The following is a 16,797-nucleotide window of genomic DNA, read 5'->3' on the forward strand; positions in this document are numbered from 1 at the left end:
ACAACTTTTACATACAAACAATCTTTCCAACATAAACATGCAACGTGAAAGGGAGAAGATGAACCAACCTTCAATTTGTCCAAAGGTTTGCTAGAACTAGTTTGAGGATGAGCAGCCCAATTCCATAATCTTTTCTTCTATACACTTAGCCAAATTTCTATCCCAAAACTATTCTTTTCAAAACTGCAAGATCTCCCAAAAATGGAGAGTGGGTGATTACCCACTAAGTCCCTAATCCTTGCCTAAGAAGGCCTCAGTGAGAGTTCTCACAGGTTACTAAAACTGAAAAAGGAAAAAGTAAGAGAGAGTGGGGAAAAAAAATCTCACATCAATAAGGAAGGTTATCTAACCTAGATGGAACCTTCTAAATTGAATTTTCGCTCACTTTAGGAAACCCACTTTTTGAGGTGACTAAACAATCACATGGGAGTAGTCACATGCCTAAAAATACTCCTAACCCATAGGTATACTTTATGGACTTTAGGAAAAACCTTTAAACTACCCCTAGGAGTCCATTTGACCCCTTAGAAACCCATCTGAAGTTAACTTTCGGGTCAAACCTGAGTTGACCACTCCAAAGACTCTCTACCCAAGGAAAATTTGGGACCACATTCAAATGTTTGAAAAGGGCTATGGTTGAACCAACTCCCTCCAAGAGACAAGTCAAAAATCAAGACACAAATCAGCACATGTGTCAAGTGACACAATAAAATACATTACAAAATTACACATGGAATTTGTCTCTTGTTGGATTTACACAAATTAACAAATTCAATTTAACACACACACAACATTTACTTTCACAAATAAAATACGATACATACGGGGTGTTGTCTCTCCAAATAGACAACCCCTGGTTTTACGAACGTACATAAGTCTAGGTTTGGTTCTCCATAGTATTTCCATGGTCACATGGATAATTTTCCTGCGCAACTCAATTACACATTAGTAATTCCAAATAACCTCATATAAAATTAAACACATGAATAAGAATATACATCAAACACTCTGCATACGATTGACATTAAACAAAATCAATATATCTTATATCCAAATAAATCCACATAAATAATTATCATAATCCTCATAATTTTGATCCATACATAAGACATGCATCATATTTCTATCATCATAGTAAAGTCCTGCAAATCCAATAATGGCATACATCATCTCAAAGTTATCCTATTCTAGAATCATATAGAGTTTTATACCTATAATGCATAGAAATGAAGCATCAATATACATCAATGTTATCCAAATCATGGAATCATACAAATTCTAAATCCATAATGCATAAAAATAAAGCATCCATAATAGTCTCAACATGAAAATCACTGAAATGCTAGGATGAGTCGGGGTAGGGCCTCACACCTAGTACCTAATTCCAAGTTCAAAAAGAAGATTCTTCAATCATTTCATGACATCCCCTTGGCTGGTCATCAAGGGTATTTCAAGACATCGGCAGATCCGAGAAAGATTTTCTTGGAGGGACTCAAGGATGAGGTCCTTCACTACATTATAGAGTGTCCGATCTACCAACAAAACAAGAATGAGCACACTTTTCCAACTGGTTTGTTGCAGCCCCTACCTATTCCCAATCAGAAATAAATTTATTGACTTTTCCCGCTGGTCTTTTGTGTTCTATTTTATTGACTCATTGGATGCATCTCCTCACTGAATTTTGCAAAAAAATTGCATTTCTAAAAATTTTAAGCCAATTTCTAAGTTGCCAAGTTTTCTTTCCAAGCCTAGGTGAGTTTTTGCTTTTGGCAAGTAGTTCAACTATGGTAAGATTTATCAATTCCCTAGAAAATAATAGTGACTGGAGAGGAAGTAAACGCAACAAGAAGAAAAAAAGGAAAAAGTAGTCTTTATTGCAATAGAGGTAGATCATGTAGAATTTTCTTTACTTGAATATTCACTAATGATGAGTTCAATGATTTCTTTCAGAAAATGGCTGGTGCTGAGGTGGTCAAGTGGAGATATCAAAGTACTCTATTTTAGTGTAACATTCAAGGTTTATGATTGATCCATAAATTGAGTGGGATAATCCCAAACAACTTAACAAATACAGATATACATTGGGTGACTATTCAAAAGTGCCTCCAACAAATAACCAGTTGAATTTTCAGTCCTAAAACTGGAACAGTCATATATTTGCAATCATACATCACCAAACAAGGATGGATACATGGAAACTATAGTAATAAAACAAGTGACAATGACCGAAATATGATATTTCACTTGGAGAAACCCTAAATCGGGGGAAAAATCCAGTTTGAGCAGCAAATACTCCTCAACTCCACTATGCAACAGTCAAGTACAACCAAGTACGTTGTAATATGGCTTGAATATGATCTACAAAACTCTCCAACAATCAACAAAAGCTTGTACGAGCTATAAAGTTTCCTCTTAACCAAGGTTTTCCTTTTATGTATCATTGAAATTAAGACCATACACCAAACCCAGCATTACAAGGCTTAAACACAGATGGCTACAACATTGAAGATGAGGATGCTGCTATTGCAGAAATATAATGTACTATAAAAAAATCCATATCTGCTAATTTTGAATCTAACAGTAGTGTAAATAAAAATATCATTCTCCATATGCACAAGTAATCTAAAAGCATGGTAATTATTTTCTTTTATGGATAGAGCTCAGTTGTATGGGTTCCTATTTAGTGCAATAGGGTTTGCAGCACAGAAATTTGATTGTAAGTACAAAACTTGTTTTTTAGTAAATCTGCTTTAACATAATTGCTACTTCAGTGACAATGGCTTTTCATATAAAATGCCAGGGACCTTGTAGGAATATCTATGAGTTAATATTATTTGTTATGTTTCAACATGCAGGACCCTCCTATCATACATCGAGATGTCAAACCAAGCAATATTTTGCTGGACGAACACTTCAGTGCTAAATTATCAGACTTTGGTATCTCCAGGACCACACCAGATATAATCAACACTCACATTTCAACTGCACCAGCAGGCACTATGGGGTACTAACTTTTTTTGTTTGTTCCTTATTTATCAAATATGTCCTTTTCCAAGGCATGATTTTGATTTAAAATATGAACTGAAGATCACTAAGATTGTAAGTAGCAGAGAATTGAATGGCCTTCATTCAGCAAATTTATATGAACAAGAGGAAGGAATTCTGTTTGAGAATGCTAGTTGAATTGAAGAACTATAAGCTACTTGTATGATAGGTGCAATTTCATGAAAATAAAATACTCCAAGGTTGTTCAAGTGGAAAAATCATGCATTGCAACTCATGCATAATGACACTTGTCTAGCCATGTCACCTTGGTGTCCATACATCCTCAAAATGAAATTCCTTTGAACGTTAAAACTTGTTTGCTGGCCCATCATTCAGTATTTGATAAAGTTGTCCATAAGATGATGTTCATGCCATGTGTATTAGTCCTTGTGTTTTGAATAGTTTAGAAGGAAGAATAGTTATACAACCAAACGTTTTGATAATATAGTAGAATATTGTTCACTTTCAAACTGAAAAAGGATTAATGATATAAACAAAAGCCAAATATACGACACTAGAATAACTTTTTAATGACCTACTAGTATCAAATTCTAGCTAGGATACTTGCACAACTGTCATATTGAAATGGAAATTGAAACATAGGTTTATGTGAATTGGAGACATTTTTTTAGACAATTGTGAATTTATGCATGAAACTCTGGCTAGAGTTTTCAGTAATTTCTTTATTGTAATTTGATTTTTAACAGTTTTTTGAAGAGTCATTTGTAGGACACAAGTGAGGCAGGGTCTTACTCCTGCATGCTTTTCTGTAAGTCTATCTAGTTAACTAGGCATTTGATCCGAAAGCTAGATCCCAATTATATTCCAGTAACCTTGAAGAAATAAGAATCAATCAAATCAATTGTCTCTTTTCTTGTTAAAGTTAAGGAACGGTGTTCTAGGACTTTTAATAGCTGAAATGATGACAGTTGCAAATAGCTTTGAATTAAGGGAAAATGATTCTATTTTGGCACTAAATGGCATTTGTAATCTTGCTTATTAGCGATGAATGAATATTCTACTGTCAAAAAAATAGCTGTATTCATTTGCACCTTTTGGTTCCTGACTGCATGTTAAATGACTTATTTTCTGCCTTGAGCTTTCTGACAGGTATGTGGACCCACAGTATTTTTTGCGGCGTCACTTGGCTCCATCTAGTGATGTATATAGCTATGGAGTAGTTTTACTTGAACTCATTACTGGACAAAAGGCCATCGATCATGATCGCTTAGAAGAATTTAATCTTGTTGAATGGGTATTAGTTTCTATCGTAACTCATAAAAGAGCATTATATATTTTATTATACAATTATTTTCCAATATTTTCCTTTAGTTCATTCCATTTCTATCCATAAGTGTGTTTCTTTAAATTATACATTCAAACAATGTTAATATCTACTAGACAAATGGAGATTGAATTTTGCTTGTTGCAATGCTAATGATGTTACATCCCCCTTTTTTTGGAAAATGTGGAAGTACTTAAATAATTAATTTTTTTGTCAAAAAACAACTTCACATTTTTAAAAGATGACTTGTATTTAATTATTGAAAAAGGTTGTTGAAATTGACTTGCAAAATGTCGATATGCCCAAGGTCCTAAAAGTGAGTGAAATCATAACTTCGAAAGAAAAGTTAAATAACCCCACCCAACCTCGTCAACGAAACATTGGTGGGATAAGGCCTTAGGGTGAAGTGCATTCAAAGGGCCCAGGTTTCCATCAATGATGGCCTATACCACCCACCCTGCAGGGTGCCCCCCCCTGCTTCAGTAGATTAGTTGTTGGGGGGCCCCCAATAAAATACAGTTGGCTCTCGATTGTGGAAGCATCTGTTGAAAAACCAGCCCCTCCTATTCTATGGTGTTGTCCTCATTTTTGTTTCCAAAAATGAAGGACCACTACGGTGAAATTTTTATGAAAAAATGAAAAATTTTATGAAAAAATGAAAAAATTTACTCTATGGAACGCTTCCCGAGGCAGAATTTTGACTAATCCTTGGACTGGCTTAATCCTCAGTCCATTCTCGAACTACGTTTTCGAATTTCGTCCAATTCTGGGTTCGTTTGCTATGCCTTTCCTTCAATTTCGGGTTTTAAAACCCAGACTACAGGTGGAGGATTTTCTTCAAACTGCAAGTTTTAATGATATTCATTGTTATGGTCTTTGTAGGGGAATTTTTTGATCAATTACATGTGCACTTTTATTTTAAATATGTCACTTGTAATTTATTTTAAGTTTCCCCTTTGATGTTTTTATCTTTTTATTGTTTTTTGGTCATTTTTAGTTAAAATAGGGATTTTTTTGGCTCAACTGCAAGTAAACTTGCAGTTTGGTCAAAAAAACCCCTACTTTAATGGTTTTTGTATGTAATAGGGATTTTAAATCCCCATTACATATGTGCAGTGTTTCTAACTTGTTGTAGGGATTTTATTTCCCTTTTTACAAGTATTTTAAACTTGCAGTTTGCTCCAAAAAAAACCTGATTTTGCCTTGCAAATGCATTTTTGACAATTTTAAACTTGTCATTTGTCCAAAAAAACCCGATTTTGGCTTGATAAGTGAAAAAGTGAAAAATAAAACTTGCCATTTGTCTTAAAAAACCCGATTTTGGCATGTAAATGAAAAAAGTGAAAATAAAACTTGTTATTTTCTCTCTAAAACCCGATTTGCTTCATTTTGGGCAATTCAAACTTGTCATGTGTCTCCCAAAACCCGATTTGCATGAAAAATCAATTTGTTGAAGATTTCAAAGCAATTTTTTGTGGAGATTTTCTAGGGAGGAAAGGCGTTTTTGCTTCTACCCTATTTTCATGCAATCATGAACATCTTTCATGCCAAATGGAGGTTATATTGACTGGTTTTTGGAGCTAAATCAGCAAAAACGTGGTTCTTTTAATCCACATTTTGGGCGTTTTTTACTCCATAAATCTACAGTCTCCTTAAGCGTTTTGCCTCTTTCTACCTAGGCGTGGAGGGTGAGAGGATTTTCGCACCATTTAATGATGCCGTTGGAGTTTATAATGGTGGCCACGTGATTCCCTTTGGCAACGGTTTTCAACCTTTGGCAATGTTTTAAAACATTTGGCATCATTGCTTCTTCTTCTACCTTAGGCATTTTGCTCTAATAAACTTGGATGCACACTCTCATTGGCATTTTGGTCCTCCAAGTTTGAGATTGCTGCTATATTTATCAGTTTGGGGCATTTTTACAAAAAATGTGATAAGGGTTTGACATTCCGGATTGCTCCTTTTCACCGGTTTTGCTTCTTCATTTCAAGAATTGTTGCATTATTGGAGAAGCATTTTGCATTTTTAAGAGAGCATTCCAGGTTCACAATCAATGTCAGATTTGCCGGCATCGCCAACTCCAAAGAAAATGAAATACAAATATGACAAATACCAGAATGAGGTTGCACCTTCCCAGGTTTCTTCTCCTTTGGATCGCATCAGGGACACGGAAATAAGGCACGTTGATATGGCAGAATTCATCAACAGGGTAGAAGATCCGCAGGATAACAACTTGCAGCGACTGTTGGACAGCCATATCCATCATGCATCTTCCTTCCCAGTGGCTGCCCTAGAACCTGAGTTCGTTCTTGCATGCGCCCATCATTTTGACAAAGAGTCAAGAGTCATTAAAAATGATGATGGTGAAGCTATAATTCGTCTTGATGCGGATACAATCGAGAAGGTCTTCAAAATACCTCCTGCACCTGTTTATATGGAAATCACCAAAGAAAGTGCAGCAGAGTATTATGTGAAAAGGGAAAAAGATTGCAAGCGACACATCAATAGGTGGATCCAAGAGCCATGGCCTTCCTTCTCAAGATGGGCAAAGTTGTACCGTTGTGATTTCAAGTGGGAGATAGGAGACACCATCACTCTTCTCAGCAGGATGATGGGCCTTGAGCACTCTAATGTCTTTGAGCCATGGATGTATCAATTCATTATGTTCATACGGCAGTCGCATCACATTTATGGGGTGAAATCATCAGCGATGCTTTGTGCGAACAACTTGCAGCAGTTCCTACTACTATGACCTTCTTCATGAATTCTTATTTGGTATATTTAGCAGCATCACTTAGACACTTTCCAGGTCTTTCTACCAAGGGTGATCGCTCGCTTATACCAGTTTGGGAATATCATGACCAGTTGCCATTGAAACCTAGCAGACTGCATTACAGAAGAGTCCAAGATGCATTCTTCGGATATTTCATGTGTCAATTTGATGTGGATCTCAGAAACAAAAGAGTATCAGATGAGGCATGGGTCAAGGTGTCTGAGTATGGGTGTTTGTTCCTGCAATTTCCCACCTTCACCTATATGAGGATTGGATGCTATGATGGTCAGCCATACATGCTTCCAAGATACCCAACCGGTAAGATAATTCTTATGGAGTTGGGAAGATAGATCATGGCTGTTCATACTTTTCAGTCTGCTAGACACAAGGTTGGAATGGGGATCTCTAGCACAAACCCATTGAAAATTGGTTGATACTCCCTTGTCACATCTGTGAAGGCTAAGGCCATGGAGGTTGAATTGCAGGAAATCAAGCTTAAGAGGTTCAAACCTAGAGCTGATTTTGATTATAGAGGTATGAAGGAGAAGATCAAGAAATCCTTTGTGCATGTTCATCGCATTGAAGACATCTGGGTAGATCTCCGCACGGAAGCCGAAGTTCTAAAGATGGATTACTGCAGGCTCACTGTTGAGCAAATTGTTGACTTGAACTTGGCGGATATCCCACAAGGGATGATCGATGACAGGCATATACTTGATCCTGAATACACTTCACGGAGGGTTGAGGAAGCTCCACTTCCTTTGATCCAATGGTCACACAAGAGTGCGTCTCCATCCTTGACAGATTTCAGCCTATCTTGGCCAACACTAACGCATGGCTGAAAAGTAATGCTGTTAGACTTATCAAAATCAAGGTTGGTAAAGAAGATGATTCTACGGGGCCTCTTGGACGGAAGTCAGAGATTTAGATTGATAACAAGGAGGGTGCTTCATCTTCGAGCACAAGGATCAAGTTACGAGTCAGTCGTGCAGTGGTGCTTCCTCCTGAGGCGAGGACTATTCGTGGGAAGGAGAAATCATGGTTCCATGTTCGGGTGATCGATCTGGATAATCCAGAAGAGGGGTAGCAATCTGACGATGCGCCTAAGTCTCCAGTTTTAGACTCGCCTCACGAGGTCATTCCTCCAATTTCCATTGAGACGCCTCTTTCTCCTCCTGATTTGCTCGTAGATGAGTCTCCTCAGGATGCAGTTCCCATTTCAGCATACGAGCCTTCTCCTGATCAACAACGAGAAAGTGTGTTAAAAGTTCCTAAAGATAATCCCACTTGCATTCAGTTATCAGAAATTGATACTTCCACTTCTGCTTTTGAAGAATTCACGAGGCAATCTTCATGTCCATTGGTAACTGAGCAAACCGTGGTCGCCATTCAAACAGATATTCCTCCCAGGGTGACCGCGGTAATTCAAACAGAAACTGCTTCTCCTTTGCCTACAGCTACTACTGGAAGTGAGTTGATGACTTTGCCTCCATGGCTTAGTTCTTTCACCCCGAAAAGGAAGAAGCAAGAGATCTCACCTGATGCATTTGACTACCAGCAACTCAAACAGTCTAGATCCAAAGTTGCTAAGAAGGCAAAGACTATCTCTAGGGTAACTGTTGATAGCAACAAGATGAAAGTAGCTGAAATTGTGGAGCCTATTGCAGATAAACCAATTGATGAAATGTTAGCTGCTGATTATAAGGTTACAAGGGTAGAATTGGGCAAGCAAACACATAAGGTCATTAAACATGATGCTCAGTTTTCTGTTGCTTCACTAGTGCAAAGGTGTGACGATCTTCTTGCAAAGAAAGACAAGCTAGAAGAAGAAAACCGACAGCTCATGGCAGCCATTCATAAAATCACAAAACCTGCTACTGAAGGGAGTAACTCCATAGGTTCTTCTGGTTCCCAAGAATCAATTCGTGGAGTGGAAAGGGCTGCTCAGAAAGTACAAGCACTGGATTCCTGGGTTGATCAGCTTCATGATCAATGTGTACAAGTGGTAAAAGACATTTTTCAAATAATATCTAAGTTGGAAACCATTGAGGAGAAACTGGATCAGACTTAACACTTTCAAAAAGAATCTGGAAAGTGTTGAGAAAAGTCTGGCAATCTGGCGTACCATGCCCCAACAATAGCTGAGTATTTTGCAGGAGCATGCCATCATCTCTTCCAAGGTCATGTACTTGGAATTTGAAGAACTCATGGAAAACAAGACCCTTGTTCTTAAATCCCTCATTGAGGAGATCAGTGATGCAAGGAGATTCCGGAATGAAGTCTATCGAGGTATTGTCTCACATTGTGAAAAGGCCTCTTGCAATATAGTAAGTCAAGATGGAGAGCTGATTCTAGAAGAAGAGGTTCTTGCTGATTTACAGATGAGGATTCATAATGAATGGAGGAGTGAACAATTCTCGGCAGCTTCAATTCAAGCATTGATGAAACACCAAGCCTTTTTGCATGAGATCCAGTCTATCCTGGATAAAGACAATTCTGCGCTCTTCCGCTGTCACAACACTATTGTAAAGACTATGGTTGTTGCCAAGAACACCCATGAACCGAATCCCGAGGAACTACAAGCGAGCATCCGGAAATTTCAAAGATTCGTGTCTTCACAAAATGCAACTTAAGTGTTTTTCAACCGTTAGTTGAATTTTCCCTCTTTTGTAATCTTTAGTTGTAATTTTGTTTTGACAAGTTACATGTAAAAGTAATTTTTGTAAAATGCAAGTTACACATTACTTGCACTTTTGTAATTACATGTAAGGCAACTACAAGTTGTGTCCGATTAAGACTGTAGTTGGAATAAGTCTTAGTTAGTTAGAGTAACTCTTAGTTAGATAATGAAGTCTCAGTTATTTATTGAATGAGTCTTGGTGGTTGAGAGAATCTCTCAAGTTAGTTGGGATCCTCCCACCTTTTTCTCAAGGCTCCTCTTCTATAAATACTTGAGAGGTCCATTGTAAATATATCTTTTTTGGGAAAGCAAGCAAAAACTCTGCCTAATTTACAGCAAGAAGTCTTTGAGCTTATGTATGTGAATTGAAGGTTTTGAAGAATAATAAAGAAGGATTACTCAAGTTTTGAGTCTTTGAGCTACATGTTTGAGTTTGAATCTTTTTATTTCTTCTATGCAAAGTATTTCTAAAGGAGCTTAGTCCAATCTGATTTGAAGTCTTTGAGCTGCAAGTAGAGAAGATTAATTAAAATAGGAAAATCTCTAGAAGGAGCAGCAAGTCTTTGAGCTTGCGTCTATTCTTGAGGAAAAGTTACTGTTTGATAAGAAATAGCAGCAAGTCTTTGAGCTTGCATTAGTTCTTGTCTTTGTGTTTAAAGAATAGATTATTTCAGTCTTTGAGCTGTTATCTTTTATTCGTTGTAAAATTTAGTATAGCAAAGGGTAGATAGGACTTCCAATAGTCAAGTCTTTGAGCTTGATATTGTTGTCTCGTCCCGAAGGAAGTGACGGAAGTCTTTGCGCTTTCAGGAAACTTCATTTCCTTTCTCTCATTTCACTTGAAAGTAGTTACTGCTGTTCATTTTCAATCGCTATCCTTTTCTGTGAAGAGAAAAGGATATTGTCTTTCTTGAAGAAAGAAGGAAGACTGTTGTCCCATCCTATTTTTATTTCAGTTTTAGTTAGATAGGGGGAGCTTTCCCTTAATTAGGAGAGTTTTTACTCGTGTGTTGTGGTTGAAACCACAATTTTGTATATTTCCCCCAAGTGTACAAAATTTTCAACCAACATATGGCATGGGCAGTTGTTTATTTTGATCCAGCAAATGATCCAGCCCTCTATCTATATGGAGATCCAGAAGCAGCAGAGCCAGTAGCAGAGATAGAGATAGTAGGGCGAGCAGCTTGCCCTGGCATGTCCTCCCACCCACCCCAATTAATTAGCCTGCTAGAGTTCTGCCATTAATCAGCTTGCTAGAATAAGGCGAGCAGTTCATAACTATACCCCTCTCGATAGTTGCTAGAATCGCCCAAAGAACTGGTTAATTACATGTATGCCAAATTAATGAAAAAATAGTTTTCCTTCAAAAGTTTTAAATGAAGATATGTCCACAAAAGGACTTCTTGCTCGTTCAAACAATTTCACTTTCCAAGAAAGAATGTGAGTTTTTATTTCTTTTTCCAAGGATGAAAAATCTTTGGAATGTTGGTTTTGTGGACAAAAACTTGTTGTCCTCATTTTTGTTTTCAAAAATGAAGGACCATTGTAAATGATATTCAATTTACATTCAATATGCAAGTTATATTCTATCTTATTATTTTGTTTTCTCTATTACTGAATTATTATATAAATCTGATTGTCTTCTTTTATGTGGCAGGAGAGGAGGAGCATTTATAAATATCAATGTCCATTCTCACACATTTCATTTGGTATATATATAGTGGGTTGGGTACGGTCAAGCGATGCCTTGACCGGCCATGTCTTTTGGACATGGCCAATCAAGACATCACTTGATCGTGCCCCCTCACGATAATGGTGCATGGCATTTTATTTACCAACCAGTGCATATTAAAACACCCGATAATTATCGGTGGTGCATGGTTATATTAACATTATCTTTTACACCCGATATAATCTGTGTATGCCAAATGGTGTATCCTGAACACCCGATATAATCGGTGTGAACATAGACTAATCTCGATATCAAACGATAGTCTAACCGATAATCGTTAAGTCTTATTTGCAAGATTTAACTCGATTTGTCAATCGGTGAATATGAATAGATTATCAAATTTGGATACTATGATAATGAATAGTTAATATAAGGGAATGTTTATCAATTGAATGCTTGAGTTTATTCATTTAATAATCGATATGATAAATGATTGAATGAGAGACTTCATTTATCTCTCATTCAATCATTTATCTTACCGAATCTATCTATACGTTAACACTCCCTCTTAGCTAGGTAAGATAAATAAGAGTAGTGTATCAAGCATCACAATTCAACTGATGGTTAGCATTCATTTACATATTTTAATTTTCTAGGGGATCATATCATCTACTCATGAGATATGAAGTATCACCTAACCACGTGATACAAAATGTCTATCACATTAGTCTTGTGATGACAGGATATCACCTCAGCACGTGATACCAGTATTACCTAATCACGTAATACTTAAGGATAATCATATGAGAAAATATTCAATTCTCACCTTTATCCAAGTTATGGTAAGTGCACTTACACTTCATATGAATGTTTAACCATAACACAATCATGGCTTCATCCACGATCCACCAGAGATCCAACATGATAACTGGTTTGGACATTATAAAATCGTCACCTCATAATGTCCACATACAAGTGTTCACTATCTTGAGAGATCGTCACCTCTTAGATATGAACTCAGGGGATAGAATCCAAAAATTGTCCTATCATGACAAAGAGGTTTACACATTAAACATCTTATAGGTATGCAAACATAGATTACAAAGCAAATTACCTTTCTATCATACCTAAACCTTTTTTGAAGTGATCAACCTTCACTCTGGAAAGAGGTTTGGTCAGAATATCTGCAGTTTGATCTCGTGTACAAACATATTCTAGTTGGATTGCATTCCTATCTACCATATCTCGCACATAGTGGTATGGAATCTCAATATGCTTGGATCTATCATGAAACACTGGGTTTACTGAAAGTTTTATGCAGCTCTGGTTGTCACAGTGTATAACAGTGGGTTTCATAGGTTCTCCAAACAACCCCACAAGCAACTTCCTTAGCCATACTGCCTCTCGGGAAGCCATAGAAGTTGCAATGTATTTTGCCTTGGTGGAGCTTTGAGCTACCGAAGACTGTTTCCTGCTGATCCAAGATATCATGGCTGAACCTAGACTGAAGCAACACCCTGAAGTGTTTTTCCTGTCTGTCACACTTCCAGCCCAATTTGAATCTGTAAATCTATTTAGGTTCTTATCAACCTTCTCGTATTTGAGACCAAGTTTTATAGTACCTTGTAGGTATCTCATAATGTGTTTCACTGCAACTAGGTGTATCTCCTTCGGTTCACACATAAATTGACTCGGAGCATTAACTGCATAATAGATATCTAGTCTTGTATTTACTAGGTACATCAGGGACCCAATCATCTGTCTGTATTGAGTAGGATCAGTGGGTTGTGACTCTGCTACTGCTTCGTTAAGTTTATGTAAGTTTGTTTCCATAGGGGAGGTCATGGGTCTACAATTTAGCATTTTGAATCTCTTTAAAATATCCAAGGTGTACTTTCCTTGGTTTAGTATAATGTTGTCAGAATTATGCCATACTTCCAATCCTAGGAAGTAATGAAGGAGTCCTAAGTCCTTCATATCAAATTCTTTGGATAGATCATTCTTGCATTGATCTATAAGGTGATCATTTCCTGTGATTAATAAGTCATCAACATATAAAATCAATATTAGCATATCACCTTTATTTCTTTTGTAGTAGAGATTAGGATCTGCATCATTTTTGGAGAAGCCTAGTCCTGAGAGATAGGTGTCAATTCTTTCATACCAGGCCCTAGGAGCCTGTTTGAGCCCATAGAGAGCTTTCTTGAGTCTACACACATGAGACTCTGCATCATGAATTTCAAAACCTTCAAGTTTCTCTAGGTAGACTTCTTCTGAGATCTCACCATTTAGAAAAGTTGTCTTAACATCCATTTGGTGTACCTTCCATCCTTTTGCTGCTGCAACGGCTAATACAACTCTTACTGATGTATACCTGGCAACAGGTGCAAAGGTTTCTTCATAATCTATTCCCTCCCTTTGTGAGAAGCCTCTGGCTACAAATCCGGCCTTGTGTTTTTCAATACTGCCGTCTGCAGCATGTTTGATTTTGAATAGCCATTTAGATGAAACCACAGATTTCTTGGTTGGCCTAGGAACAATCTCCCAAACATCATTTTTCATAATGGACTGATACTCTTCAAACATGGCATCCTTCCATACTTGATGTTCAAGTGCATCTGATACATTGTTTGGTTCAGCTTTAGAGAGGTCATTCATAAGGGCAACATAGCTAGTGAATTTATTAGGCCTTTTGCTTTCTCTGAAGGTTCCTAAGGGAGCAACAAACTTCTGAGCTTCTTCTACAGTTTTGCTAACCCATAGTGGTCTTTTCTTGAGGTTTTCTCTAGGTGGACTCTGAGTTTCACTCATAGTTTCCTCAGGATTCTCCCTCTGAAGCTGAGGAGTAGGATCTCTATCTAAGCTAGGGGTGGGGATATAGACTTCAGGATCTAGAGAGCTTTGGGCTCTTTTGAAGGCTAGGTTTTCTTCAAAGATCACATCCCTACTTAGTTCAATATTCTTTTGACCAGGTATATATATCCTGTAGGCTTTGGAGGTTTCACTATATCCTACAAAGATTCCCCTTTTTCCAAAAGGCTCTAATTTTAATCTTTTCTCCTTAGGTACATGAATATAGATAGGGCATCCAAAAATTCTAAGGTGGCTTATATCCGGTTTTGATTTAGTAAAGACTTCCTCAGGGGTCTTATTCTCAAGATGAGAGTGAGGACATCTGTTTTGAATATATACAACAATGATAGTTGCTTCTGCCCAAAGATTGATATTTAGATTCTGATCAAGAATCATAGCTTTGGCAGCTTCAACGATTGTCCTATTTTTTCTGTCTACTATCCCATTTTGTTGAGGGTTGTAAGGTATTGTTAACTCCCTCTTAATCACTGAATTTTTACAAAACTCTTTAAATAGTTTTGATGTGTATTCCCCCCCCATTATCAGTTCTTAGGGTTTTAATTTTGTTTCCTGAGTAGTTCTCTGTTAGTGATTTGAATTCTTTAAACCTTTTAAGGATCTCTTCTGATTCTTTACATTTTAGAAAGTAGATCCAGGTTTTCCTAGAGTAGTCATCAACAAATATTACATAATATAGAAATCCCCCCAATGAATTTACAGACATAGGTCCACATACATCAGAATGAACTAACTCTAAAATTTTACTTGTTTTCCTAGTACTACTCTGAAAAGCACTCTTAGTATTTTTACCTAGGGCACATCCAGTGCATGCCCCTGAATGATATTGCTTTAGCTTAGGTAGACCTGTGACAAGGTCTCCCATTGATGATAAAGCTGTAAAATTTAGGTGGCCTAGTCTTCTATGCCAAATTTCATTGGCATATGTAGTTTCATGAATTAGGGCTAAGTTGGGCTCCATGCATAACTCATATAAGTAGCCTTGTCTTTGACCAATTGTTTTAGCTTTCTTGATGGATGAGTTCTTTGGCCAAGCCAACACTTTGTTGTCCATGAATGTCACTCTATATCCATTGTCCTCCAGTGCTGATATTGAGACAAGATTCCTCTTAATGCCTAGAACATATAGCACTCCTCTAAGTTGTAATGATACACCTGACTTTAGTTTGATGGTGCAGTTTCCAACTCCTTTGACAGGGTGTGTAGAGTCATCTCCGATGGTTACCTCTTCATCATTCTCTTCTTTCATGGAGTCTAGTACTTCTCTAAATCCTGTGATGTGTCTGGATGAGCCACTGTCGATCACCCAGGAGTTCACTTTGTTTGATGCTTGATTTGTAAGTGCTGAATAGAGTACATACTTCTCGGAGTCCTCTTCCTTTTTCGATTTTCCTGTTTTGGCAAATGTGGCTTGCTTAGCTCTTTCTGGACATTCGGCAACATAGTGCCCAAATTTGTCATATCTGTAACACTGAATTTGAGAGAGATCCTTCTTGAAGGAGTTCTTGCTGTGACGACCTTTTCTCTTCCTAAATTGCCTCTTCTTGCCTTTCTTGTTTGAGTTCGTATTTAGAACTTGAAGGTCTTCATCTATATTCTTCTGTTTGATCCCTTTCTTATTTTGCCTTGATTCCTCTTGGAGACAGTCAGCCTTTAGGCTATCGAATTTAGGAAAGTTGTTCCTTGCACTGATGCCTTGGACGGGTGTTTCCCAAATGCTAGGCAACCCATCTAAAGCAATGAAGGTTAATTCTTTGCTTTGGATCTCATATCCAAGGGTTGCCAGTTCATCCCTTAAGGTAGATATTCACATGAAGTAGGCATTGACTGATTCTCCTTTTATCATGGTTATATGATTTATATCTCTTTTTAGAGCCAAGGTTCTACTGGCATTGGATATCTCAAAAGCGTCTTCAAGTGCTTTGGACATGTTGAAGGCTGTTTCGTGTTTCTTTATAATGGGCATAATATTGTTCCTTACCCCATCAACTATTATTTTGATAGCTTTATCATTTCCTTCTCTCCAAATTGCTTGGTCAGGTTCAGTCTCAGGTTCTTTAGTTTCAGTCTTTACAAATGATTCAACTTTGTTATCTTTTAGAATCATTTGAATTCTGAATTTCCATGGGAAGAAGTCGTCACCCCCTGCGAGTCTGTCTTCAAATCTGATAACGCCAGCCATTGATAGGATTGTGATGTTGAATATATACTTGATTTGAATTTTACGTAAAATTGAACAGCCTCAGGTTCGATTTAACTATAGCTCTGATACCATGTAAATGATATTCAATTTACATTCAATATGCAAGTTATATTCTATCTTATTATTTTGTTTTCTCTATTACTGAATTATTATATAAATCTGATTGTCTTCTTTTATGTGGAAGGAGAGGAGGAGCATTTATAAATTTCAATGTCCATTCTCACACATTTCATTTGGTATATATATAGTGGGTTGGGAACGGTCAAGC

At 37.2% G+C, this 16,797-nt stretch overlaps 1 protein-coding gene across 10 annotated transcripts in view; it reads left to right on the forward strand.

Moving 5' to 3' along the window:
* Positions 1-16,797, forward strand: part of LOC131067594 (probable LRR receptor-like serine/threonine-protein kinase At1g06840) — a 287,435-nt gene that overhangs the window by 248,985 nt on the left and 21,653 nt on the right. For all 10 annotated transcript variants that reach the window (XM_058002693.2, XM_058002709.2, XM_058002727.2 and 7 more), the window contains 2 exons: positions 2,856-3,004; positions 4,156-4,300. In XM_058002693.2, the coding sequence (XP_057858676.2) occupies positions 2,856-3,004; positions 4,156-4,300 (294 nt within the window). The remainder of the gene's footprint in view (positions 1-2,855; positions 3,005-4,155; positions 4,301-16,797) is intronic.

Source organism: Cryptomeria japonica, chromosome 5 (assembly GCF_030272615.1).
Source record: "Cryptomeria japonica chromosome 5, Sugi_1.0, whole genome shotgun sequence".
NCBI classification, from domain to species: Eukaryota; Viridiplantae; Streptophyta; class Pinopsida; order Cupressales; family Cupressaceae; genus Cryptomeria; species Cryptomeria japonica.